Source organism: Telopea speciosissima, chromosome 7 (assembly GCF_018873765.1).
Source record: "Telopea speciosissima isolate NSW1024214 ecotype Mountain lineage chromosome 7, Tspe_v1, whole genome shotgun sequence".
NCBI classification, from domain to species: Eukaryota; Viridiplantae; Streptophyta; class Magnoliopsida; order Proteales; family Proteaceae; genus Telopea; species Telopea speciosissima.
Genome location: NC_057922.1, coordinates 10,970,252 through 10,992,301, shown reverse-complemented (window position 1 = coordinate 10,992,301; position 22,050 = coordinate 10,970,252). Strand labels below are relative to the sequence as shown.

At 37.6% G+C, this 22,050-nt stretch overlaps 1 protein-coding gene across 1 annotated transcript; it reads left to right on the top strand.

Annotated features, from left to right (window-relative positions):
- The first annotated feature begins 13,206 nt into the window (after nt 1-13,206).
- On the top strand, nt 13,207-21,080 carry LOC122670049 (protein NUCLEAR FUSION DEFECTIVE 4). The gene is made up of 3 exons (XM_043866996.1): nt 13,207-13,617; nt 19,107-20,020; nt 20,546-21,080. The coding sequence occupies exons 1-3, from the start codon at nt 13,294-13,296 to the stop codon at nt 21,030-21,032; spliced, it is 1,725 nt and encodes a 574-aa protein (XP_043722931.1). The 5' UTR covers nt 13,207-13,293; the 3' UTR covers nt 21,033-21,080.
- The last annotated feature ends 970 nt before the right edge of the window (nt 21,081-22,050 follow it).

Below are 22,050 nucleotides of genomic sequence, written 5' to 3'. Positions count from 1 at the left end.
GCATTTTAAAGGGTATGTATATTTAACCCATTAATATTCAATCAAACACCCCATGTATGTCCATGAACATATTCACTGAAATTTGACATGTGAGAACAAACCTTAGAGTCTTCCTGTATACAAGTTTTTGTTCCCATCTAGTGTATGATGTGACAGTTTAATTAGTTATTTGAAATTTTGAATATTTCAACACGACATACCACAAAAGGATTCTAGTTTTCATAAATCTGAGCATCATAATACAATTGTTATTAGCTCAAAAAGGGTTAATAAAAAGGGAGAAAAAAAAATCAACCCGATATTCAAGAAAGCAAACATGAAAAAATTTCATTAAGAAAAAGGAAGAAGAAATATCTTGTACACTCCCCCCCCCCCCCAACTATGACCCGTTTTCTTAATATACCCAATTTTTTAAACAATTACTTGACACCCCTTGAAACCTGATGGTGTTAGTTTATTGGTAGAGGTTGAATTGGAAAAGTCCATTTTACCCTTATCATCTTTTCAATTGAAACTTATAAAATGTAAAATTACCAAGTTACCCTTTCAATGTTTTACCTAAAATAAACCCTAAAAACCAAATCGATTCTTAGCATCGTTTGAGAAGAAGCTTGGTTGGCTGCTCCATCTCCATCGTCGGCGATAGGAGAGAGTGAAAAAGCCAACTGAAAGTTGGCTCTGGTTTGATTCCAAAACGGCCAATACTACAAAAGATAACCAACAAGCAACCCAAGAGAAAACGTGTAGCAGAAAATCAGAGCCTCAAATGAAGCCAATAACCACTTCGAGTAGGGCTTAGATGTAGCAGAAAATAAATTGCAGAATTTATAAATCTTCAAGCATCACTACCAAAGGGTAGTTTAGGCATTACAAAAAAATTAACCAATGATATCATCACTAAACTAACGGACATGACCTATTTGAAAGAAATGGTAAAATGCAGGAGGTGTTCAAGTAATTATTTAAAAATTTGGATTCTTTGACAAAATGACAATAGTTTGGGGGTGTACTAGTAATTTTCCTTTTTAACATCTATTTCTTGAGTGGGTGCCATACTTATAAATAAAAGAGTGCTTATTAGGAAACACAGCAGGAAAAATATATTTATTTCTCTAATCGTACTAGCCATACGATTAGAGAAGATGGAAGGCCATTTTCATCATATCCTGTTTGTCATAATTCAGTTTCATGAAACCAAGCTGCTGAGTTGTTTCCGGTCTCTATCTACCAATTCTTATAATGGAAAATTGTAATTCCTTATGTTCTTCGTAATGGCTAATGGTAAATGGACATCCCTTTTCTCCAAGAAAACTAACTGCTAATGGAACTCTTTCACATGGTTAGGTTCTCAAAATGATCCACCCACATTATCTGTCATATGGGTAGATGATGTAACCATTATTTCACCATTTGAAAAACTGTCTAACTGAAATTTGACATGTGAGTAGAGACTTTTGGCTCATCTTCTCCTTCCTATAAATAGAGTAAAATTTGACATGTGAGTAGAGACCTTAGGCTCGCCTTCTCCTTCCTATAAATAGAGTGGTCTCCTTGTTTAATACACCAATTCCCATTGAGCATCTTGAGTTATGTTCTCTCTACTCTGTCATGGGTAGTCTCTCGAGCACTCAGAGTCCCAAACCTTTGGAGAAGCTCTAAAATTTAGGGGGAATCCCAAAATATTCTGGTGAAGGAAGAAATTCCCCAAAAAATCAAAAATAAAATACTGAAGTTCTCCTAAAGTTTAATATTTCATCCGATTACCGTAGAAGTATCGGGTTTCCACAAAATTGCCCTGATAAACCCTTTTTTTAACACCAAAAATGTGTTTTTCTCTCTCATCCCTTTTGTCCATATTTACTAAGTTTTATACCTAGATCAATAATATGTAGACACTTTGTCTATTTGAGCACCCGGATTAGGGTTTTTTGCCCTAACCCAAGCCCTTATTACAATTTATTAAGATATGTCATGTAATTACCATCTATGTTATTATGTTATATTAGTATATTACATACATGCATGTGTATTTCAAAATTTCAAAATTGTATTTGTAACCTATGTAGGTCACAAAAGTGTTGTAATCTATTTTCTTATTCCTTTATTACCCATTATGAGAATCTGCAAACAACTGCTAGATTAGTTAGTTGGTGGCATTGCAAGTTGGTGCATGCACCCCAGGAGGTCAAGGGATCGATGCTCCTGGATTGCATATTGTGCCAAAAAAAGATACCTTTCTCCTCCTCCCCTCTCCCCCCTAGTTGTAGATTGTGGGCTTGTCTTAACCTTCCCCTTAGCTTGTAGTTGGCCTATGGGCCCTTGAGTAGGATAGTCCGAAAATATATATATATATATATATATATATATATATATATATATTATGAGAATCTCATTATTGGATAAGAGGATGACAGAAATATAATTGTATATTTAATATGGAACAATTTGTGAGGCCCACCACTTATGCAGTAATTGCTTTCATAGGAGTATAAATGTGATTACAGTTGTAACACCCCGTTTTTCCTAAACACTTATATTATTTTAGGGAGATAACATCACCCCATTGTTTTAATTTGGGAAAATTTCACAGACACCCCCTAAAAGTATCCAATATCTCAGAAACTTGCCATACTTGGTCAAAATGGCAAACTTCCCCCCTGATGTTAAGCAGGGTGATCCCCAAGATAAAATGTCGATTTTACCCTCTTGGAAAGATTACTAGGGCAAGACTGTCTTTTTTCCTCCTCTTCTTCTTCTTCCTCCCTGTTTCCTTCATCGTTCAATTTTCCGGCAACTTTTGCCGTAATACAACAATTTTTTCAGTTGGACCTGCTACTTTTCCTCCATCTGAGCACTCCAAGGTTGGCTTCTCCCTGAAAATTTCCCGAACCTGTAGTTACCTGACATCGTTTTTCTTGTTTTCTTTTGAAACCATGGAAGATTTGACTTTTTTAAGGTTTTAGTGGAGTTGTTCTTTAGAATGCAGGGATTTTCTATTTTTGTGAGCTTTTTATCTCCTTCTCTTGTTTATTTATTTTTATTGATTCTTCCCGTTGGAGCGTGAAGAACAGAACCTCCGTTTCATGTTGTTGTTGGTTTCTCAACTCGGAGGTGCTCGAAATGGGTATGGAAGAACTGCGATTAAGACTCCTGGAGAAGCATCTGGATAACCAGATGTAACTTTACCGGTCCCATTTTTTTCTCTAACACCCCATTTAAACCTCTTTTATTTCTTTATCTCTCCCACTCAACCAAATCCAAATCCAACATCTGAAACCCTTTTCATTTTCTCTTTGATTGACAGCGGAAGAAGCAAGAACAGGGAAGGGGGGCCATGGGACTTCTTCTTCTTCTATGGAATCTTCTGTCAGCAAAGGCTTGAATTGAATGTTTTAATTCAAACATAAGAAAGTAAAACAAATCATTTTTCTTGTTAAAGTTACATCTGGTTATCCAGAAGGTTTTAGTTACGATGAAAAACACGGGAATCAGTGAGTATTCTGTTGGAAAAATGACTCTGAGGTAACCTAGAATTGGGGAAAACTCCACATTTCTTGACACCTAAAGATAGCTTTAGGAGAAGAGCAAGTAGCAGATTAAAACTCCAATAGAAAGCAAGAAAACCTTTCACTTTCGATCAATCGAGAGAGAGAGAGAGATGGACTTACACAAGAGCTTTCATGTCGGTATATTTGGCCTTCTTTTGGATTGAGAAGATCACCGTGACTTGTGAATCTGAAGCCAGAAGAGCAGCAGCGAGAACTCCTAGTCCACAAATGGCACACCTCAGGACGAATGGTCTGTATTTGGAGGTTGCAGCGGTGGAGCAGAAAGAAACGAAGAAGAAGAAGAGATTTCCCAGGTAAGGGTAATTTTGCCATTTAAAAAGAGTTAACAGATACTTATCTGCAGAGACTAACGGAGTAGACTAAATTGAAACAAATTCATAAAAATAGGGGGTGTCTGTGACATTTTGACCAAATATAATAATTTTATGAGATATTAGATACTTTTAGGGGGTGTCCGTGAAATTTTTCCTTTTAATTTTATTACCAACGGATACATCAGGGGGAAGGCTTCGAAGGACGCCGGGAGTTGGCATTATCACATAAGGAAGTTTTAATTTATAGGTGGGTATTCAAATTTTTGGCGTGAATATTAAGACAAAAAGAGATTCTACGTTAGAGGCTGGTAGAGTCACTTCCAAGCTTGATGTTTATTTATCAAATCCTAGAAATTTTTGAGAATTTTTGTTCCTAGCTAATTTGTGGGCCCCACTTGGTGACTTGGATGACACATCATCATAGGTTATGTATCAAACCCTAGCAATTTTTGAGAATTTTTGTTCCTAACTAATTTGTGGGCCCCACTTGGTGACTTGGATGATACATGTTATCATAGAAGATGGGGACACCTTAAGTGACGACTACATGTGCGCCAAGTGGAAGAAGGGAGGATGTGAGGTGGATGCCTATGTGGCGATGAATCTGCCATGTGGAAGGCAAGATTCCAAATAGAGGGTGGATAATGGGTTTGAGTAATTAGTAAAAATATAACTAGTCAAAGGCAGTTCAAACCACCTTAGGGCCTATCCCCATCCCCTAATCCCCCCTATTATACAAGTTCTTAATCCAAAATAATTAGTCAAAGGCTAAGACTGTAATTTTTTAAATTAAGTGTACAGTGGTCAAAGTGTGGAATGGATGTCTATTGGTGGACTAGGGTGGCAAGGTAAGATTAGCAAGGGGTAAATGAGTATCTTCACCTTGGTCAAAGGATCTTAAGGACAAGCTAAGTCAAGGTGAGGGTAAAAAAGTAACCTTACATTGGTCAAGGGGGTAGAACCAAAATTAAGGCAAGCGTATCAAAGAAAATATATCTTATTGGTTAATGAAGGAGTAGGGATATAAACAGATTGAATTCGGTCAGATAGTCATATTGCTACTATCATATTCGTATCCGATTATATTCGGACGGATTCGGATAATATCTTTTTAGTTTCAGATGGATACAGATTTTCAACTATCCGCTGACATCTTTACCAATAGATGGACATTATCTTAACTTATAAAATTATAAAAATATAAAAATAAGAAAACAAAATCCAGTAAGGTAACTTAATCGGATAGACGGACACAAAGATATATTTCAAACATTTTATTGTTGTTGAATTGTTAAATGAATCGGATAATGATCGATCGGATAAGGGGATTATCATATTCGTATCCAAGTAGTTTTTAAATAGATTCAGATTCTCCTAGATAGCTACGAACGCAAATCGAATGTGAATTTTTAAATATCGTGTTGACATCCTTAAAAGGAGGCATGTATGGGTAGTGAAGGTAAGATAGTTATTTCATAGGAGATTTGAAAAGATGAGTTAAACAAGTTAAATAAATCATTTAGGAGATAATTTTTAGGAGAGTAAAAGAAGAGAGAGAGAGAGAGAGAGAGTGGATTGAGGAAAACAAGAGAAAGAGAGAGGAAGAAAACGACCTCGAGACGGACAGAGAGGAAATCAGAGGAGTGGAACAGAGTGGCCTGAGAGGGAAAAAAATCCTCTCCAATGCTATATTCTTGTGGTGCTCTGCAGTGCGAGCCTGAGAGCTCGACATGTGAAAGTTACGACATCCAATGGTATCAAGCTCGAGAAGAAAGAAAACAAAAACTGTCTTGCATCGCTTACACCATTGGATGATGTTTCTTCCATATGTCAAGCTCTCAAGTCCGCACTGCAATACACCGCAAGATGCCCACGCTGCTAAGGATTTTGAGAGAAAATCATGGGAAGGACAAGATGAGTGACACTGGATTTTGGGAAAGCTGAAGGTTGGACTCTTGGAGGGCCAAGCTAAAAGAGGACATTGGATCTTCAGAAGGTAAATATTCATTTTACCATTCTGATTTTGGGTTCTTAGGTTAGAAATTTATAAATAAAAAATAAAAAAAAAGAGAAAGAGAGAAAGAGGGAGGGACCTGGCTCCTGTCCAGCCGTGGCAGGAGCTGAGCGGTCTAGCCCCACTAAATGACAACAAAAACAGGGGTGAGATGGTCATTTCACATGTGGGGCCCAAGTGCCCCCCCCCCCTCTTTGTGTGTATGTGGTGGTAAAAAAAAAATTTGAAAATGTCTAACGTGCTGCTCTTATATTATGATTAGAGTTTTATATTTATAATTAATATTTTTAGGCATGTAAGTATCTATCATGTTGTTATGGAATATATGTTAGTTATATATTATGATATCACATAAAATATAGGTTGTTTAATAGAATGTTAAATAAGTGGGACGATATATGTATATAGCAGAATATTGAAAGTCATAGTCACTTGAATAAGCTTTATGTAGCTTATAGAAAGAAATTTTTTAGTATGCTCTATACTTTATGATAAGCCCCAAATATGACTACATGTAGTGGCATTGCAATATAGAACTACATTTTGAATTAACTTCTTAAATAAGAGACTGGTTATGTCATTAATTAAAGTAGTAAATATTGGGTTGTTTACACAAGTTGGGCGTTGATAGAACCCAACACATTTAGATGATATTTAATATGGACTCTATTATGAAAACAAGGGGTTGTTTATGCATGCTAATCCTAATGGGACATGATGGGTCCACAAGATTGTATAATGAACCATATTAGAAAATAGGGTAAATTACATATCACCCCCTGATTTTCAATCGAAACTCAGATCACCCCTAAATTTTGAAAAAACTCAATTATCCCTTTCTACAGTAACTAGGGATGTAAACAGATCGAATTCGGTCGGATAGTGGCATTATCATATTCGTATCCGATTATATTCGGACGGATTCGAATAATATCCTATCGGTTTTTGGACGGATTCGGATAATTTCCAGATAGTGATTTTTTAAATACAGGTTCTCCTAAATGGATATAAATACGGATCGAAAACGATTTTTTCAACTATCCGTTGACATATTTACCATTTTTATGATGAGGGTGAGGGTTGAGACTTGAGAGTTCAGTAACTACCATTTCTTCTACTCTTCTTAGTCTTTTATTTTCTTACGGTTTTTACTTTTGATTTTTTAATAGATATGTAATTCCATGTATCACATTGCATAAAACAATATATATAAACCAATAGCAAATCTAGAAAAAGAATCACATTATCATAACTTATAGATTTATAAAAATAAGATAACAAAATCCAATAAGGTAACTTAAAAGGACAGACAAACACATAGTTATATTTCAGATATTTTATTATCGGCGGACTGTTAAACGAATCGGATAATGATCGGTCGGATAGGGGGATTATCATATTCGTATCCGATTAGTTTCAGACGGATTCGGATTTTCCTAAACGGATACGAACGCGGATCAAATACGGATTTACGAATATCCATTTACATCCCTAACAGTAACGATGTTAGTCTACTGTTAGTTATTGGTGTGAAAAGACTATTTTACCCTTGTACTAAAACATTAGAATTAAATTTATAATACTACCCTTCCTTTATCTTCAACATTGGTCAAGGATAGTTTAGGGATTTAAATTTATTTAACTGGCTGACATCATCCCTTAACAGCATAAAACATTAAAACTAACATTAGGAACTAATTTGTCAAGGTCTAAGCCAGGGGGTGATCTGTAATTTACCCTAGAACATAATATCAATGCATGCGGCTGAAATTGGGATTAAACAAGAGAGAATTGATTCACTCATAAGTTATAGTGGCTACGTGACATTTACCATGGACCTAAGTGAATTATTTAGAATATAATACACCTACAAGGGACTTGTTTGAGAGGATAATAAATTTATGGGATACCATGAACTTAGAAAGAACCTAATATGAGCATATGAAATTTACCATATATTCATGGATCAAAATGATGTACATCCTGGACCAACCTCACATTTTTAAATAAAATAAAATTATGACCCACTATGAAATTTCCTATATATGAATTTGGGTAGGATACCCCCTATAACCCACATCATAGGTAACACTTAATCAAATATGCACTTTATTAAATTGATGGGCAAATCCAAGGTACCTCATTCCCAAATTCAATTTGATAATAATGGGTACATACATATTAATTAAATCACAGATTTCCATGATAATTATATACAAAGATTTAAATACCAGACTATAAGATGTTAAAATCCTATAATCTTATCTTCGGGCAACCAACCATATCCATCTCTAGTTACCGTCGAATTTGAACCCACCAATGCTTGGTAGCATCAACAAGAATATTTGTAAGTCTAATATGGATATGGGTATCACATTCTCCCCCCCTAATAAAATTTTGTCCTCGAAATTTTCACGTGCATATTAAATAAAAAAAGCTGAGGGTATCTGGACCTCATGTCCCCCTTGTGTTCCCATGACGTCTCTTGAATGGAGTGGTTTTCCAAAGCACCTTTACATAGGAGATGAAACGATTCCGGAGAACGTGATCCTTACGATCCAATATCTGAACTGGTGCTTCCTCACAGGATAGGTCCTTTGACAGCTGTAGTGGCTCATAACTCAACACATGTGAGGGGTTTGATGGGTATTTCTTAAGCATCAACACATGGAAGACATTATACACTGGAAAATGCTGGTGGCAATGCAACTCTACAAGCAACTGCTCCAACTCTGTCTGGAACCTCAATGGCCCAATATATCTAGGGATCAATTTGTCCTTCTTCCCAAATCTCATCACTCTCTTCCATTTATACAGTATGTTGTCCACTAGATGCATCTTGGTCTTGATGGAAGATCCTAAAATATAGACATTTGGTTGTTTTGGTTATTGTTTGAGCAAAACACCAAACAAAATACGAAAAGAAACAAAAACAGAGCAAGATGACACAGAGAATTAACATGGTTCACACACCAGTATGGTGTGCTACATCCACGGGCAAAGGCGAAGCTGTTTCACTATGTAAATCGGAGAAAGTTACAATGGAGAACCCTCAAGAACACTCAAACGGCGCTGCTGCTCTCTCCCTGAAACCCTAAAACGAAAAACCCCAAATTTCTCACACTTTACAACAAAGCGGGTAAAGAATATAAATACTCCTCCATCGGATCCGGATCGATCCATCGGATCAGGTCGAACTATACCAAATCTCAGAAAAAGTTTCATTCAGGTCGCCACCAAAAATGTCAAAGCGGGTCATTCTTCGAAACGGGTCCAAGAATTTGAGACACGCATAACAGTTATTAAATCCAGATTGGATGATGGCTCTTCCACCCTTCTTTGGTTAGACAATTAGCATTCCTATGGGGTTTTTTTTAATGTGTATGGAGGATCCATTCATTATCTTTCTAAGACTAATAAATGTGCCAAGGTATCTTCCATTCTCATTGATGGTTGATGGAACCTTGGTCCAATATTTCCTCCTAGTATGTTTGAGGTACGTTTAGCCTGTGAGGGGATTAGTAGAAAGCCTAAAGGTTCTTTGGATTTGGTTTTATGGAATGCTTTCCACTTTGGGAGGTTTTCCTCAAACTCAGCCTAGAATCTAGTAAGATCTTCAATGGATCTGATGCTCTAGTTTGACGTAGTGTGGTTCAAGAATCACATCCCTAGGCACAATTTTATGTGTGGAGAGTGTTGACTCCCAACTCAGTACTTTCTTCAAAAGAGACAAGTTCCCTCTCCCCTTCTTTTTGTTTTTGTTGGAATAAAGTCGAGGATATTGAAAACTTATTCTTCGGATGTCCATTCTCTTCTTGTTTATGGGGAGGGTTAATGCATAAAGTTGGCTTAACAACCAGAGGATTGGGAACCTTGAGGTAGAGTGGAGATGGATAAAGAAAAATTTTAAAGAGTAACCATTTTAGATTCAATTGCAAAGGTTGCGTTGGGAGCTTCCATCTATCACATATGGATGGAACGAAACCATAGAAATTGGGCTAGGCGGTCTAGTTTGGGCTAGGCGGTCTAGAACTATTCACCAAATTTGGGATTCCATCCCATTTAATGTTAGGGGTAAAGTGCAAGCCTTCCAAGACTCTTGTATTGATATCCCCACAATAGGTTCTTGGTTGCTTCTTGGGGTTTATCTACTGGGCTCGTCGGACCGATGTTTCTCCCAATTAAGGGAGATTTGCTCTTGAATGTAAAGTTGTTTTTTTTTTTTTCCTCTTTGCTTTAGTACATGCAGACCTAATCATTAGTACATGCAAACCTAATCAGAGAGTTTGAATTCCTTGGTGCATGTTCCTTTGGGTTTGAGATTTGGAGAGAAGGAAGGCCCTTTGAAGGTAACTTAAAACCTTAGAGTCTCCTCTCTCGAATCCTCTTTTATCGTGAGTTCCATACCCAAGTTCAAATCAGATCTGGTGACTTTTGCCATATACAATTTCAGCTCTTTTTTTTTTTTTATTTATTTTTTGTTTTAGGGATTCCTTGCTTCTCTACTTCAATTGATTCGCTCATAGTCCTCAATCTCGCAAATAACTCCATTGTCGGAGGGATTCCCACCTGCATTTCATCTCTGCGAGATTTAAAGGTGCTCAATCTCTCCTTCAATAGCCTGAAATATGACATTTCATCCATATTCATATTGTCGGAGAAGCTACTTGTTCTGGACTTGAGTTCCAACGAATTCTCTGGTCTTCTACTGAGTAAAATTGCAGCAACAATAGAAACATCTGGTCTAGTACTTCTTGACCTCTCTCACAATCGATTTTCAGGTGAAATACCAGTGGTTATTACAGAGTTGAAGGGCTTACAAGCGTTGTTTGTTTCACATAATTTGTTAACAGAAGAGAATCCAGGAAGAAGTGGTTCACTTGTTTTAGTTGGAAAGGTAAAATGGTCTTAAAATTGTATTTATAGAGAACCAAGACTTTATTTGAAGTCTTAGTGTAAAGCGTATATTGGTCAAAGGAATTTCATATGTTAATATCGTTAAAAAATGGGTAACGATTGATATTATGATAGTTAATGGGTGTTTTTTATTTTTTGGTAACAATAGTTAGTGGGTGTACCTTAAAATATAGGTAAATCTTAGTGGGTGGCACTGATAATGTTCCTTAAATTAATGCCATCCTACTAAACACCAAAATATCAATTTTAACTTAAAAAGTAAAGAAAAAAATATTTTAACTATTAATTAGTGATGTCAGCATGTTAGTATTTTTGTAAAGAAATTTTTACCCTTATTTTTATTTTTTTATTCCTTTTTCTTTTCCTTCTGTTTTTTTTTTTTATGGCCGCCGCCACCACCACCAACAACCCTCTTTCTCTCACTCCCCTACAACCCCACCACCAAATTTTGGTTTAAAAACTAATGCAAAAAGCATTTTAACTGTTAATTAGTGATGTCAGCATATTAGTATTTTTGTAAAGACATTTTTGCCCTTGTTTTTATTTTTTTATTCCTTTCTCTTCTCTTCTGCTGTTTTTTCCAATGGCCGCCGCCGCCGCCACTGCCACCGCCTCCGACCCTCCTTCTCTCACTCCCCTGCAACCCCACCACCACCCTCTCCAGTGTCCCCCGCCCCCCATCAAACCCTCTTTTTTTTTCTCTCGTAATCTTTGGATTTCTCCATTCTAGGTTTCTGCTATAGTTATTTTCTCTCTTTCTCAGATATTATCCTATTTTCTTGTTGCTAATTGCTATTGACGTTCTACCCTCAGAGTGGAATCCCAATGAATTCCTGCTAATTCTGATCCAAGAGGTCCATAGAACAACTGACAAAATTCTTGTGGAAGAAGTAGCAGAGATATCTGAAGACTCTTCAACCTCTGTATCGAATCAGTACCATAGAAAATGAGGGCTTTCTCATCTATCCACTGCATTAAGCCCTCACTTTTACCAAAAATACTTTAATTTCCCCCCTAAAAAATAGTAAATCGCCTTCTCTTCCTTCAATTTCCCCCCAAAAATTTCCTCCTTTTTTAGCAGGTTTCAGAATTAGGGTTCCCTGGTTCTTCTTCTTTTTCTATTTTAAGGGTTGTGAAGTTGCAAAAATCGAATTGGGGATTAAGGATTGATTTGTGAGACCCGTGGAAATCAGCAGCTACAACGTTGTAACAAGCCAGGGGATTAAGGATTTGTAAATAGATGGAAGTAGAGGATCCTCTGCTCTGTTCTAACGAGCCAGGGGAAGAAGGTGGGTGATGGTGGCGGTTGCCAAAGCCTGTTCTCCGAGCCAAGGATGAAGGGGGGTGAGTTGTTGTAGGGGAAGCCCTTGAAGGTATCCCAGAATTCCAGTGGCGGTGGAGGAAGGGGAGAGAGGAAGCCGGTGCGAGAGGAAGGAGGAAAGGTGCAATGGCGCCGGTCAGTTGCAGGCTTGCAGCACGTGGGCACAAGGGTGAAGAGGTTGAGAGAGAGGAGTGGCGGCGTAGGGAGGGAGATACTCTTGCAGATTGATTGAATGGTTGGGATGCCTTCCATTTCATCCAACGGCCTAAAAGATGATAGTGATATACGGTATTTTAGTCATTTTCATTGTACACTTGACCCGTTAGTTTTTTGACCAAAATTAATATACATGTATATTTTTATAAGGGACCAAAATTGTAGGCCTGTCAACGGATTGGATTCAGCTCAGATACGGATCGGATGTAATTGGATTCGGGTATTCTCTAGTCGAATATGGATACCTCTAAATAGATTCGGATGGATTCGTATGCGGATCGAATTCGGATTTTTGACCATCCATTTACACCTCTGCCTTGTGTAACCCGAACCTTCCTCCCCCTGGTGGATACAATTCACTCTCAATCCATAGTTTTAGATCATGGTTCTCTTCTCCTCATATTCTAAAACTTGTTGAATTTTTAAAAACTCTTAAGATCATTATTTACTTAATTTTTTATAATTAAATATTCAAACTCATATTTTTATCGGAATATTCGGATTTTTTTTCAAATATTTCTAATCGAATACGAATGCAGATAAATTCGGATTTTCAATTGTCGATTTACAGCCCTGCAAAATTATTAATTTCGTGGGGTAGAGGTCGGTGGGAAAAAAAGTGAAGTGCTGGTCACCAACCATTAAAGGCATTAACGAATAGTCCGAGAGTGAGAAGTTTCGTCGCTGAATCCACTTTCCTCTTTTCATTGGACTTGGTTGTCACTCCCTTAATCTTGAAACCAACAACGTATGGGAATTGGGATCCTTCCCCAAAAACCCCCCACCCCAATTTTCCCTTAAGCCAAGTGGAAGAAGCAACAGTCAAGAGTATTTTTTTTTTTTGGGTAAAAGCAACAGTGAAGAGTGGACGACATGAGTTACTGAGAGGCCAGTTTTTGGAGAAACAGTCGCAATTTCTTTCTCTATCTCTGCTAATCAACCATGCCGGTTTTGAAATCAGGGAGTAGGCCACCATGGGTGGGTCTAGGAGCAGCAGTTTGGGTTCAGATAGCAGTTGGGAATGGTTACAACTTCCCTCTCTATTCCCCTTCTCTTAAATCTGTTATGGGTTTTAGTCAACAGCAGCTTACCATGCTTGGAGTTGCTAATGATATCGGAGAAAATTTTGGTATTCTTCCGGGTGTCGTCTGCAATAAATTACCACCTTGGGTTGTTCTATCCATTGGAGCTACAGCTTGTTTTTTGGGTTATGGAGTTATCTGGCTTGCTGTGAGCCAGACTGTTCAGTCTATGCCTTATTGGGTGGTGAGTTGATTTCCTCCCTTACCCATTTGAGAATATGGTTTTGCTTTTATTTACATTTTGTCTAGTGAATTCTTTTATTTTTATTTTTATTTTTATTCTAATTGCAACTTTGATGAGTAGAGGATGATTTTATGTCGTTTGTTGTGCAAGTGTGGTTGGTCGCTTCTGTTGCAGGTTATGATATGTTTCTTGAAAGGACTTCGAAAATAAAAGCTCACTTTTGGGCTCGATTAAAAGTTTGTCTGTACTTACGCGATGCAGTAGTCTGTGGTCGTTGCCTTTAGCAGTTTTTAACTTTCTGCACTTGCTTAAGTAGTTCTGTGACTTGTGGAATTTTATTGATCTTGAGCTTATACTACAAATTAGAGAAAACCTTGGAAATTTTCCACTTTATACATTATGAATACCGAATGAACAAAGTAAAATGACAATCGTGATTCCCTTCGGAGCATTGGATTCGTAAACCCGTTGGAGCCTTAATGCTATCAATCTAGTGTGAAGTGTCCTCTAATTGGTCAATATCGCAATTGAAATAACATAATGATCCTTTAACACGACCACCAGACAAAAGCCATGGATGGCATTTCCTTTGTGTTACATTATCTATTTATTTTTAGAGCAAGAGATCGCTACTTGGTCACATGGTCTCTACACCAGCGTCTGGGCCAATGAGGGAGCACGCATGGGTATCTATCCAGGGGGTAGGGGTGTGATTTCACGTTGCCCTGTGAGAGGACGTAGGGGGGGCCACCAAGCAGTGATCGTTTTCCCTTATTTTTATTAGACGAGTGAGATTTGATCCATGCATATCCAAGATCTTGAACTTGCATCAAGATCTAGTAACACCCCCTCCCCCCCCCCCCCCAAAAAAAAAAAAAAAAAAAAATTTGCATCAATATCCTTTATATCTGAGTTCCTTTGGCCTTGCTCTGCATGATATTTTTCTCTTTACTTTTGTCTGGACTTGTGTGGTATCTGATTTTGAAAGTATTCATAGATTATTACTTTAGCCGATTAGGAATGCCATAGCCTTGAATACTCATGTAACGCCAATATATTTTTCCTAGGAGGTATTCTCAGATCTGAATTTTATATCTTGATGCTGTTATAGATGGAGTAACTTTCATATTGAACTTTTTAATGGGTCAACTCATACTTCTTTCTTTGATTTGTATCAAGTTCTTGTGTTTACAAATTTTATTTTTTTTTGGTGAATAAATAATTCATTACCAAAGAAGGAGAGAACAAGCAAAACAACAAACAGAGCCTTGCCTTTACAAAATGGGAGAGGCATGGGCATGAAGGAGAGAGGGGGATAGACCCCCAAGAATTTACAACAAGCCTATTTCTAGAGGAGTCAATACACTGGGTTGTAGATCTCTAAATCTTGGACTAGACTTCAAAGAGAACAAAAAGAGCTAAAGAGCAACCCAGTGTACAAGGCTCCCGCTGCTGCAGGGTCTGGGTGGGGCAATTGTATGCAGCCTTACCCCCTGCTTCACAGGAGAGGCTGTTTCCAAAAATCTGTTGGAGAGATCTAGACTTAGAGATCCAAAAAAAATGTAGCTACCAAAATCTTATATTTACATTGATCCAAGCAGGAATGGTATCTTTCAAATCTTATAGTTCTGTACCTGAGCACACATGAAATGTCTTACTTATTGAACTTTGGGGTTAGAAGATGGGCTCTCAAGTATTCCTATGTCTTTGTTGTGCATGTAAATATTCTAGTCTTGCAAACTAAACGCCAAATTACTTCATTTGCTGAGGTGTCTTTCAGTTTTCAGGTGACTTTACTGCTTGCTTCTCATTTAACTAATGTTACTTTCAAATATTTAAAACCTCTTCTAGAGATTAAGTAGGAATAGCATTATTCATGCATTCTAGATTTGTGTTTCTAAATGGAAATATTTACACTGTGGTTGACACATGGACTATTATGTGAACTTCAGGGAAAGCTAGGCAACTGTTAGAAAATCGATGAATCCATCTAATTTAGAGGATTTAAAAAAGAAACCATTTGGTTGCAGTCACAGATGTTCTGGTGATTGTCCCTTAAGGGTTCATGAAATGCAATTGTGATAATTGTTTTTTAAGAATTCCGGTTGGAGTTGTTTGCTTTTTTTAAATCATCTTGTCTGAAGATATTTGTAAGGCTGGTTGCTGGTTTTAATGGCTTGGGTACATTATCCTGATTTCTTGAGACTTGTAGCTAAAATGATTAGTAAAATCTTCAAAGGAGTAGGGAAGATTCAATTTAAGGTCTCAGAGTAGGGAAAACTGGCATTGAAACTTTCTCATATTAATGTGCGATACAGTAAGCTGTATAGTTAAATATTTAAGCAATCTAATTCAATGCTCTTAGTTGGTTACTAGTCTTGATATCCCTGTTACAGTGGATGAATGGTTACTCATTTTTGACAGGCTAATGATAGTTTTAACTTTTACTGTAATTGGATGTAGATTGTTTTGTAGGGTTTGATGAAGGATCAATCTAGTGCCTGTAAGATTGAAATCTGAGGATAATTTGAAATATGATTAGAGTTGAGTTTGGGACATTGAAGCATATCAGGTTCCAGCTTGGGTTTATCTGCTATCGTAGAAAGTGATGAAAGTAAAATAAAGATAAGCTAAGGTGTGAATTTTTTAGGCAATTTGGTTGCCATTATAAGTAGAAAGAAAGTGAAGTATTTTGAGAGAGAAATTTCTTCAGTCCAAATTGGATATTTTAACAATACAAAAGTGATGGAAAGTTCTCCTCTCTGGGAATATAACTTGTCTAAGCAGCTAAATGCATAAAATTGGTTTCTATCAGAGAATAGTTTTAGTTTCATCTCTACCTGCTCAACTTGCAACCAGTCAAAAGTATGAAGATACTAGGTGAAAGCAAAAGTATTTTCCAACAAAATGTTACTGTTGTGCTAGTCTGTCTGCCTAATTTTTTATTTTTTTGTGAACTTTCCATCCAATTTGGACCGAAAACTCACTTTCTCTCAAACATTATTAGCGTTGGTAATTCACTTAACGTTCTCTCTACTATTCAGAACAGACCAAACAGCCAGCAGCAACTCTTTCTTTAACTTGACTTGCCTCAACTTTACTGTACTTTTATTTCACTTTATACACAATCACCCCTGGGGAAAAGTTTGGGTTTAGGGTTAGGGAAATCAGGGCTTGGTGAATAAGTGAGAATTATGGATTAAGAAATCAACATTGATATAGTTGGGGTGAAGTAGAGTAAGTAGGTTGAAAGGCAGGTAGGTTCTGTGTTCCAGGGCAGCCTGAAGGTAGCAAGATGAATGAATTGATAAATATAGATTTAATGGAGTTATATTTAGTTTCTTGAAGAAAAAAAATTGACCGAGATTTAAAGGACAATGAAACAATTAATTTGGTTTCTGTTTTTTGTTTGATCACAGATTTTTGTTCATTAGCAAACAGAAAATTTAGGATAACTCTGCAGTCCAATAATGAACCTATTTGGCCTAGTTAGATATTCAAAAGTCAAGTGAACTCACTTCAATCCAAGGTTTGACTGAAGTAATCATGATCAAAGACACTACTTTGTCATCCTCCACATTCCTTCATGAAGAAAGGACCATCATGAAGTTATTATCAGGCATGACAACTCAACTTCTTTTTCTTTTTTTTTTTGGGGGGGGGGGGGGTTTAATCAACCTCATCACCACTTTTCTCTGGGATGAGGCAAATGATTGTGGGTTAGTGTTTTTCATGATATTTATGTCTCTAAACTTTGACATTAGCTTCATGGAGCTCTTTTCAATGGTATTTCTACGCTTACCGTAGGATACAAAGGTAACCACTCTAGTTGGTGGTATGATGTACTCAGGGCATTAATGTCCTGATCTCGATAGTCAAACTCATTTGCTAGCATCATTCTTTGATCAGAACAGATGCAATTGAAATGGAGACCTTTGAAGTTTTGCTGGATTAGGTCCTGGGGGATAATGGTGAAAGACCTTGGGGTTTCAAAACTATGGGATGGTGCTTGCCTGTCAGAGCAAATTCCTCCCATGGATATATTTTTATATTTAACGAAGGATATTTGCTGGGTGCATTAAATTGTAGACTGGTAAAATTACTGTAAGTTTGGTGAGACCATCTTTTGGATCTCGAGATATAATTCCATTTTCGCAAACAAAAGGTGGAATCTGTGCTGAGCATTATTCCATTTGACCAAATCCCAAGGCATTTGTATCAGAAAGTGTACCACCCTTACAGTAGTCTACAGAATATTGAATAAAATAGTGGTTCTTGGATGAACATTAACCATGGTGGGGAAATGTGTTGCATATCATGGTCCGGATATGCTAGTTTTTTTTTTTTTTTAATTTGAAATGTTCTCTAATAATATATTGCGTGAAGTCCCAAATGGAATCAGCTCATGTCTTGATGGGATGATTAATGTTTATTATCGCATGTAATGTAGAGGAAGGTCGCGTTTGGCGTGTTGGTCAAGTGCTCACTTGCTGAACACTTGGTCATGGGTTCAAGTCCTGGACACAGCCTCTCTGGAAACAGGGGTAAGGCTGCGTACATTTGACCCTCCCCAGACCCTGCTAAACGCGGGAGCCTTGTGCACTGGGTATGGCCTTTTATCGCCATATAATGTATGATGGACAGGAAAATGTATATAATTTAATGGAAGTGCTTTAATGGACCAAATACAGAGTAGATATGACTGGATCTGTATCCTGATCTATGTAATACCTAACTGCTGGCTTGGGTACCGGATATCCATTAAAACAGCGGAAAGGCAGAGAAATACAAATTCCTGCTTATGTCATGTGTGTTTATTTGGTTTAAGATCAACTTATGCTCTCTCTCTGTGTGTGTGTGTGTGAGAGAGATCAATTTATATGTATTAAAATGTAATATTTTCTACAACAATAATAACACAAACACACACACACACATAAATGCTCATAAATTACCGGAGCATGGAGTGGATATGGGAGCAGGAACAGGGTGCAGCAATTTTTAAAAGCTCTGGATGATGGAGACTCTTGGGAGGGGATAATATACACGTATTTTTTTAAAATAAAAATAAAGAGATCGAATTGTTCTTGTTGTTGCTATCATGATCATCACCATTGTTATTATAATTATTAGTTGGAGCAGAAAGGGTGGAAACACAAATAACTCATTTACATATAAATGTGTAACTGCTAATAATTTAGAAGGTGAAAAGGAGTTTATACTGAGAGAAAGTCATCAATTAGCTAGCATGCCAGTTTAGTCTTACTTATTCATGCCTCAAGTCTTATTTTTGCTGATGTTTGATCTCTAAATTATCACTCGTCTTATCTCAATTTTCCCTAGCAATTTTTTTTTCCTGCAATCTCTATTAATTTTCTCTATTGCCACTTTCAGTTTGCATATCCTGCTTAACATCTTACTTTCATTACCTACTCCGGCTTGGGCTTTATCTTTATGTGTGTCTTACAACAGTGTTAATATTATGGCAGTTATGGCTTGCTCTTTGTGTCGCCACTAATAGCAGTGCCTGGTTCAGCACGGCTGTGCTTGTAACTAACATGCGGAACTTCCCTCTCACCAGGGGCACTGTTGCTGGCATTCTCAAAGGATATGGGGGAATAGCTGCTGCAGTATACACAGAGATCTACATTGCAGTGCTGCAAAACTCTTCTTCAATGCTCTTGCTGTTCCTCACACTTGGAATTCCTCTTGTATGTTTTGCAGTAATGTATTTTGTTAGGCCTTGTACGCCAGCAGCAGCTGGAGATGACTCTGCAGAACATGGCCACTTTTTTTTTGTCCAAGTTGCTAGTGTTGTTCTTGGCATCTTTCTTCTCACAACCACTATATTGACTGATGTGCTCAACTTGAGTGCTCCTTTATCCTACATATTTGTTGCTATCATGGTTCTCCTTCTCATGGCTCCATTTGCAATCCCTGTAAAGATGACACTCTACCCAACTAATCCTAAGAAGCCAAGTACACTTGGCCTACCTATCGGTTCATCAGATAGTCTAATTCCAGGTGAAGGCAATTCAGACAAAACAAAACCATTGTTGACTCCATCTTCATCAGCAACACAGCTTGGAAGCTTAAATGACAGTGATGATGCTTCAGACATTGATATACTTCTGGCTGAAGGGGAGGGAGCAGTGAAGAAAAAGAAGCGACCAAGGAGAGGGGATGATTTCAAGTTCCGTGAAGCTATTGTGAAAGCAGATTTCTGGCTTCTCTTTTTGGTTTACTTTTTTGGGGTTGGGTCTGGAATAACTGTTCTCAATAATCTAGCTCAGATTGGAATTGCACAAGGTGTGGATGATACAACAATTTTGCTCTCTCTCTTCAGTTTTTGCAATTTTATTGGCCGTCTTGGTGGAGGTGCTGTTTCTGAGTACTTTGTCAGGTCAGTATTATTTTTCCCCTGGTATGCTATTTTTTGAAATCTCTCTCTCTCTGTGTGTGAGAAAATAGCACATGAAGTTCAATTATGCACTTACTGCTAGACCATAGCCTAAAAATCACTGACTGGAAACTGCTGATTTTGATCAATCAGCAACATCCGGCAGAAAGAGAGTAACAGATTGGACAATTAGGATTGGAAATTTATTTGATCCTTGCTCCATGACCATCTATTTCATACAAATTAATGAACTTCATAAGCTCATCACCCTGAGACAATATTTCTGAAACCGCTGATTGGAGAACCCTTACTTTTACATTTAGAGAATGATTATGATGATCCAATGGTTTCGATATCTCTGCTATGGCCCGTCAATAAGGCGATCCTTACTTGGTGCTGTCTGTGTTAGTGAAACCATATACTGTTGGTTGTGGCAGTAAAAGACTACAGAGGCTACTACACATCTACTATATTTCCTTTTGATCCCAGATAAGTTTGTTTTGATGTGTGATAATATTTTCCCTGCAGGTCGAAAACAATGCCTCGGACAATTTGGATGACATGCACACAAGTAATCATGATTATTACATATCTTTTGTTTGCTTCAGCTCTCAGCGGTACCCTTTATGCTGCTACTGCTTTACTCGGGATCTGCTATGGAGCTCAGTTCACTATCATGATCTCAACTGCCTCTGAGCTTTTTGGGCTGAAGCATTTTGGTATAATTTACAATTTCATGGGGATTGGCAATCCTCTTGGTGCATTCCTCTTCTCAGGTCTTCTTGCTGGTTATGTATATGATAAAGAGGCCGCGAAACAGCAGGGGTTGAATTTGCTCACAAAGAGTGCTTCCTGCTTGGGTCCTAATTGTTTTAGGCTTACATTCTTGGTTCTAGCTGGCACCTGCTGTCTGGGCTCTGTATTGAGCATAATCCTCAGTATTAGAATCAAACCTGTTTATCAAATGCTATATGCTGATGGTTCCTTCCGTCACCCTCAAAATTTGAGTCACTGAAGGGAGTTCAGTTTTTTGGGACATGAATATTAATAAGATGAAATGCTTCTATGGCTTGCTTTCCAATCTGTCCTTGCACCCTTACATGCCCAAGGGAATTGGGAGTTCCATTTCTCCTTGAAGATCTTGAAGCTTTGGGGTTATGTGTAGCATGCTCGAGGCAAGATGCTTCGTCCATTGTTGTAATTTGATCTTCATTCTAGTCCAAAAAATATATATATTAATGGTATTGGAGGGTTCATATTGATAATGCTTGGAGTATCAATTTTTTGTTTTAAATCTGTCTTTATTGTAAACAGAAGGTTGCATCTATAGCTGATGCATTCAATATAGTCTTACAATGATTGGTGTGGTAGGTACCATATTTTAAGGCTGGAGGGATGTATTTTACATAAAAAAATCTCTGTAAACTGCAAAATAACAGAAGTTCATTATATACTATTGTCTATTTATCTTCTCTGCCCTGTAAAATTGAATAGTGGCTGGATTTATCCTGCGAACTTGTTTCTTGCGTAAGAGTTTTTTTAAGCCACAACTGTGCTTGCATTACGTATGGTGGATAGTGGTTGAGACATTGATTGGATTCACTTAATATCTTTTTTGTGCGTGTGTGTCTGCAAGAATTTTTATCCGTTGCTGTACAGGCAGTGCTGCTGTACGCATCGTGCAGTGTAGCAGCAGCCATGTCTGCACAGCAGGCTCCACTGTACAGACATGGCCGCTGCTGCATCGCATGATGTGTACAGCAGCGGGTGCTGTACTGGAGCGGATAAAGGTCCGTGTCTGCAATACCTGTAACCTCCCAAAAGGACTTTCTAGTTATCTTTTATTTGTAAGTGATCACAGAAAATTAGTGGCTACTCTTGAGATCTATATACATGCCTACACTTCTGTTGAAGTCCTCTTTGATGAATAACTAATTAATATAGAAGGTATAAGGCAAGTGTCGGGGCTGCTCCGGTAGCCTTCACATAAGCATACCAAAGTTACCAAGTCCCAGCTCTAATACCATTTGTTG

Bases quoted from the DNA above. Each gene is read 5' to 3' on its own strand.
- LOC122670049 (XM_043866996.1), top strand. From the start codon at position 13,294: ATGCCGGTTTTGAAATCAGGGAGTAGGCCACCATGGGTGGGTCTAGGA. The intron at 13,618-19,106 runs GTGAGTTGATTT...ATATTATGGCAG, and splicing joins AGTCTATGCCTTATTGGGTG to TTATGGCTTGCTCTTTGTGT. The intron at 20,021-20,545 runs GTCAGTATTATT...TTTTCCCTGCAG, and splicing joins GTTTCTGAGTACTTTGTCAG to GTCGAAAACAATGCCTCGGA.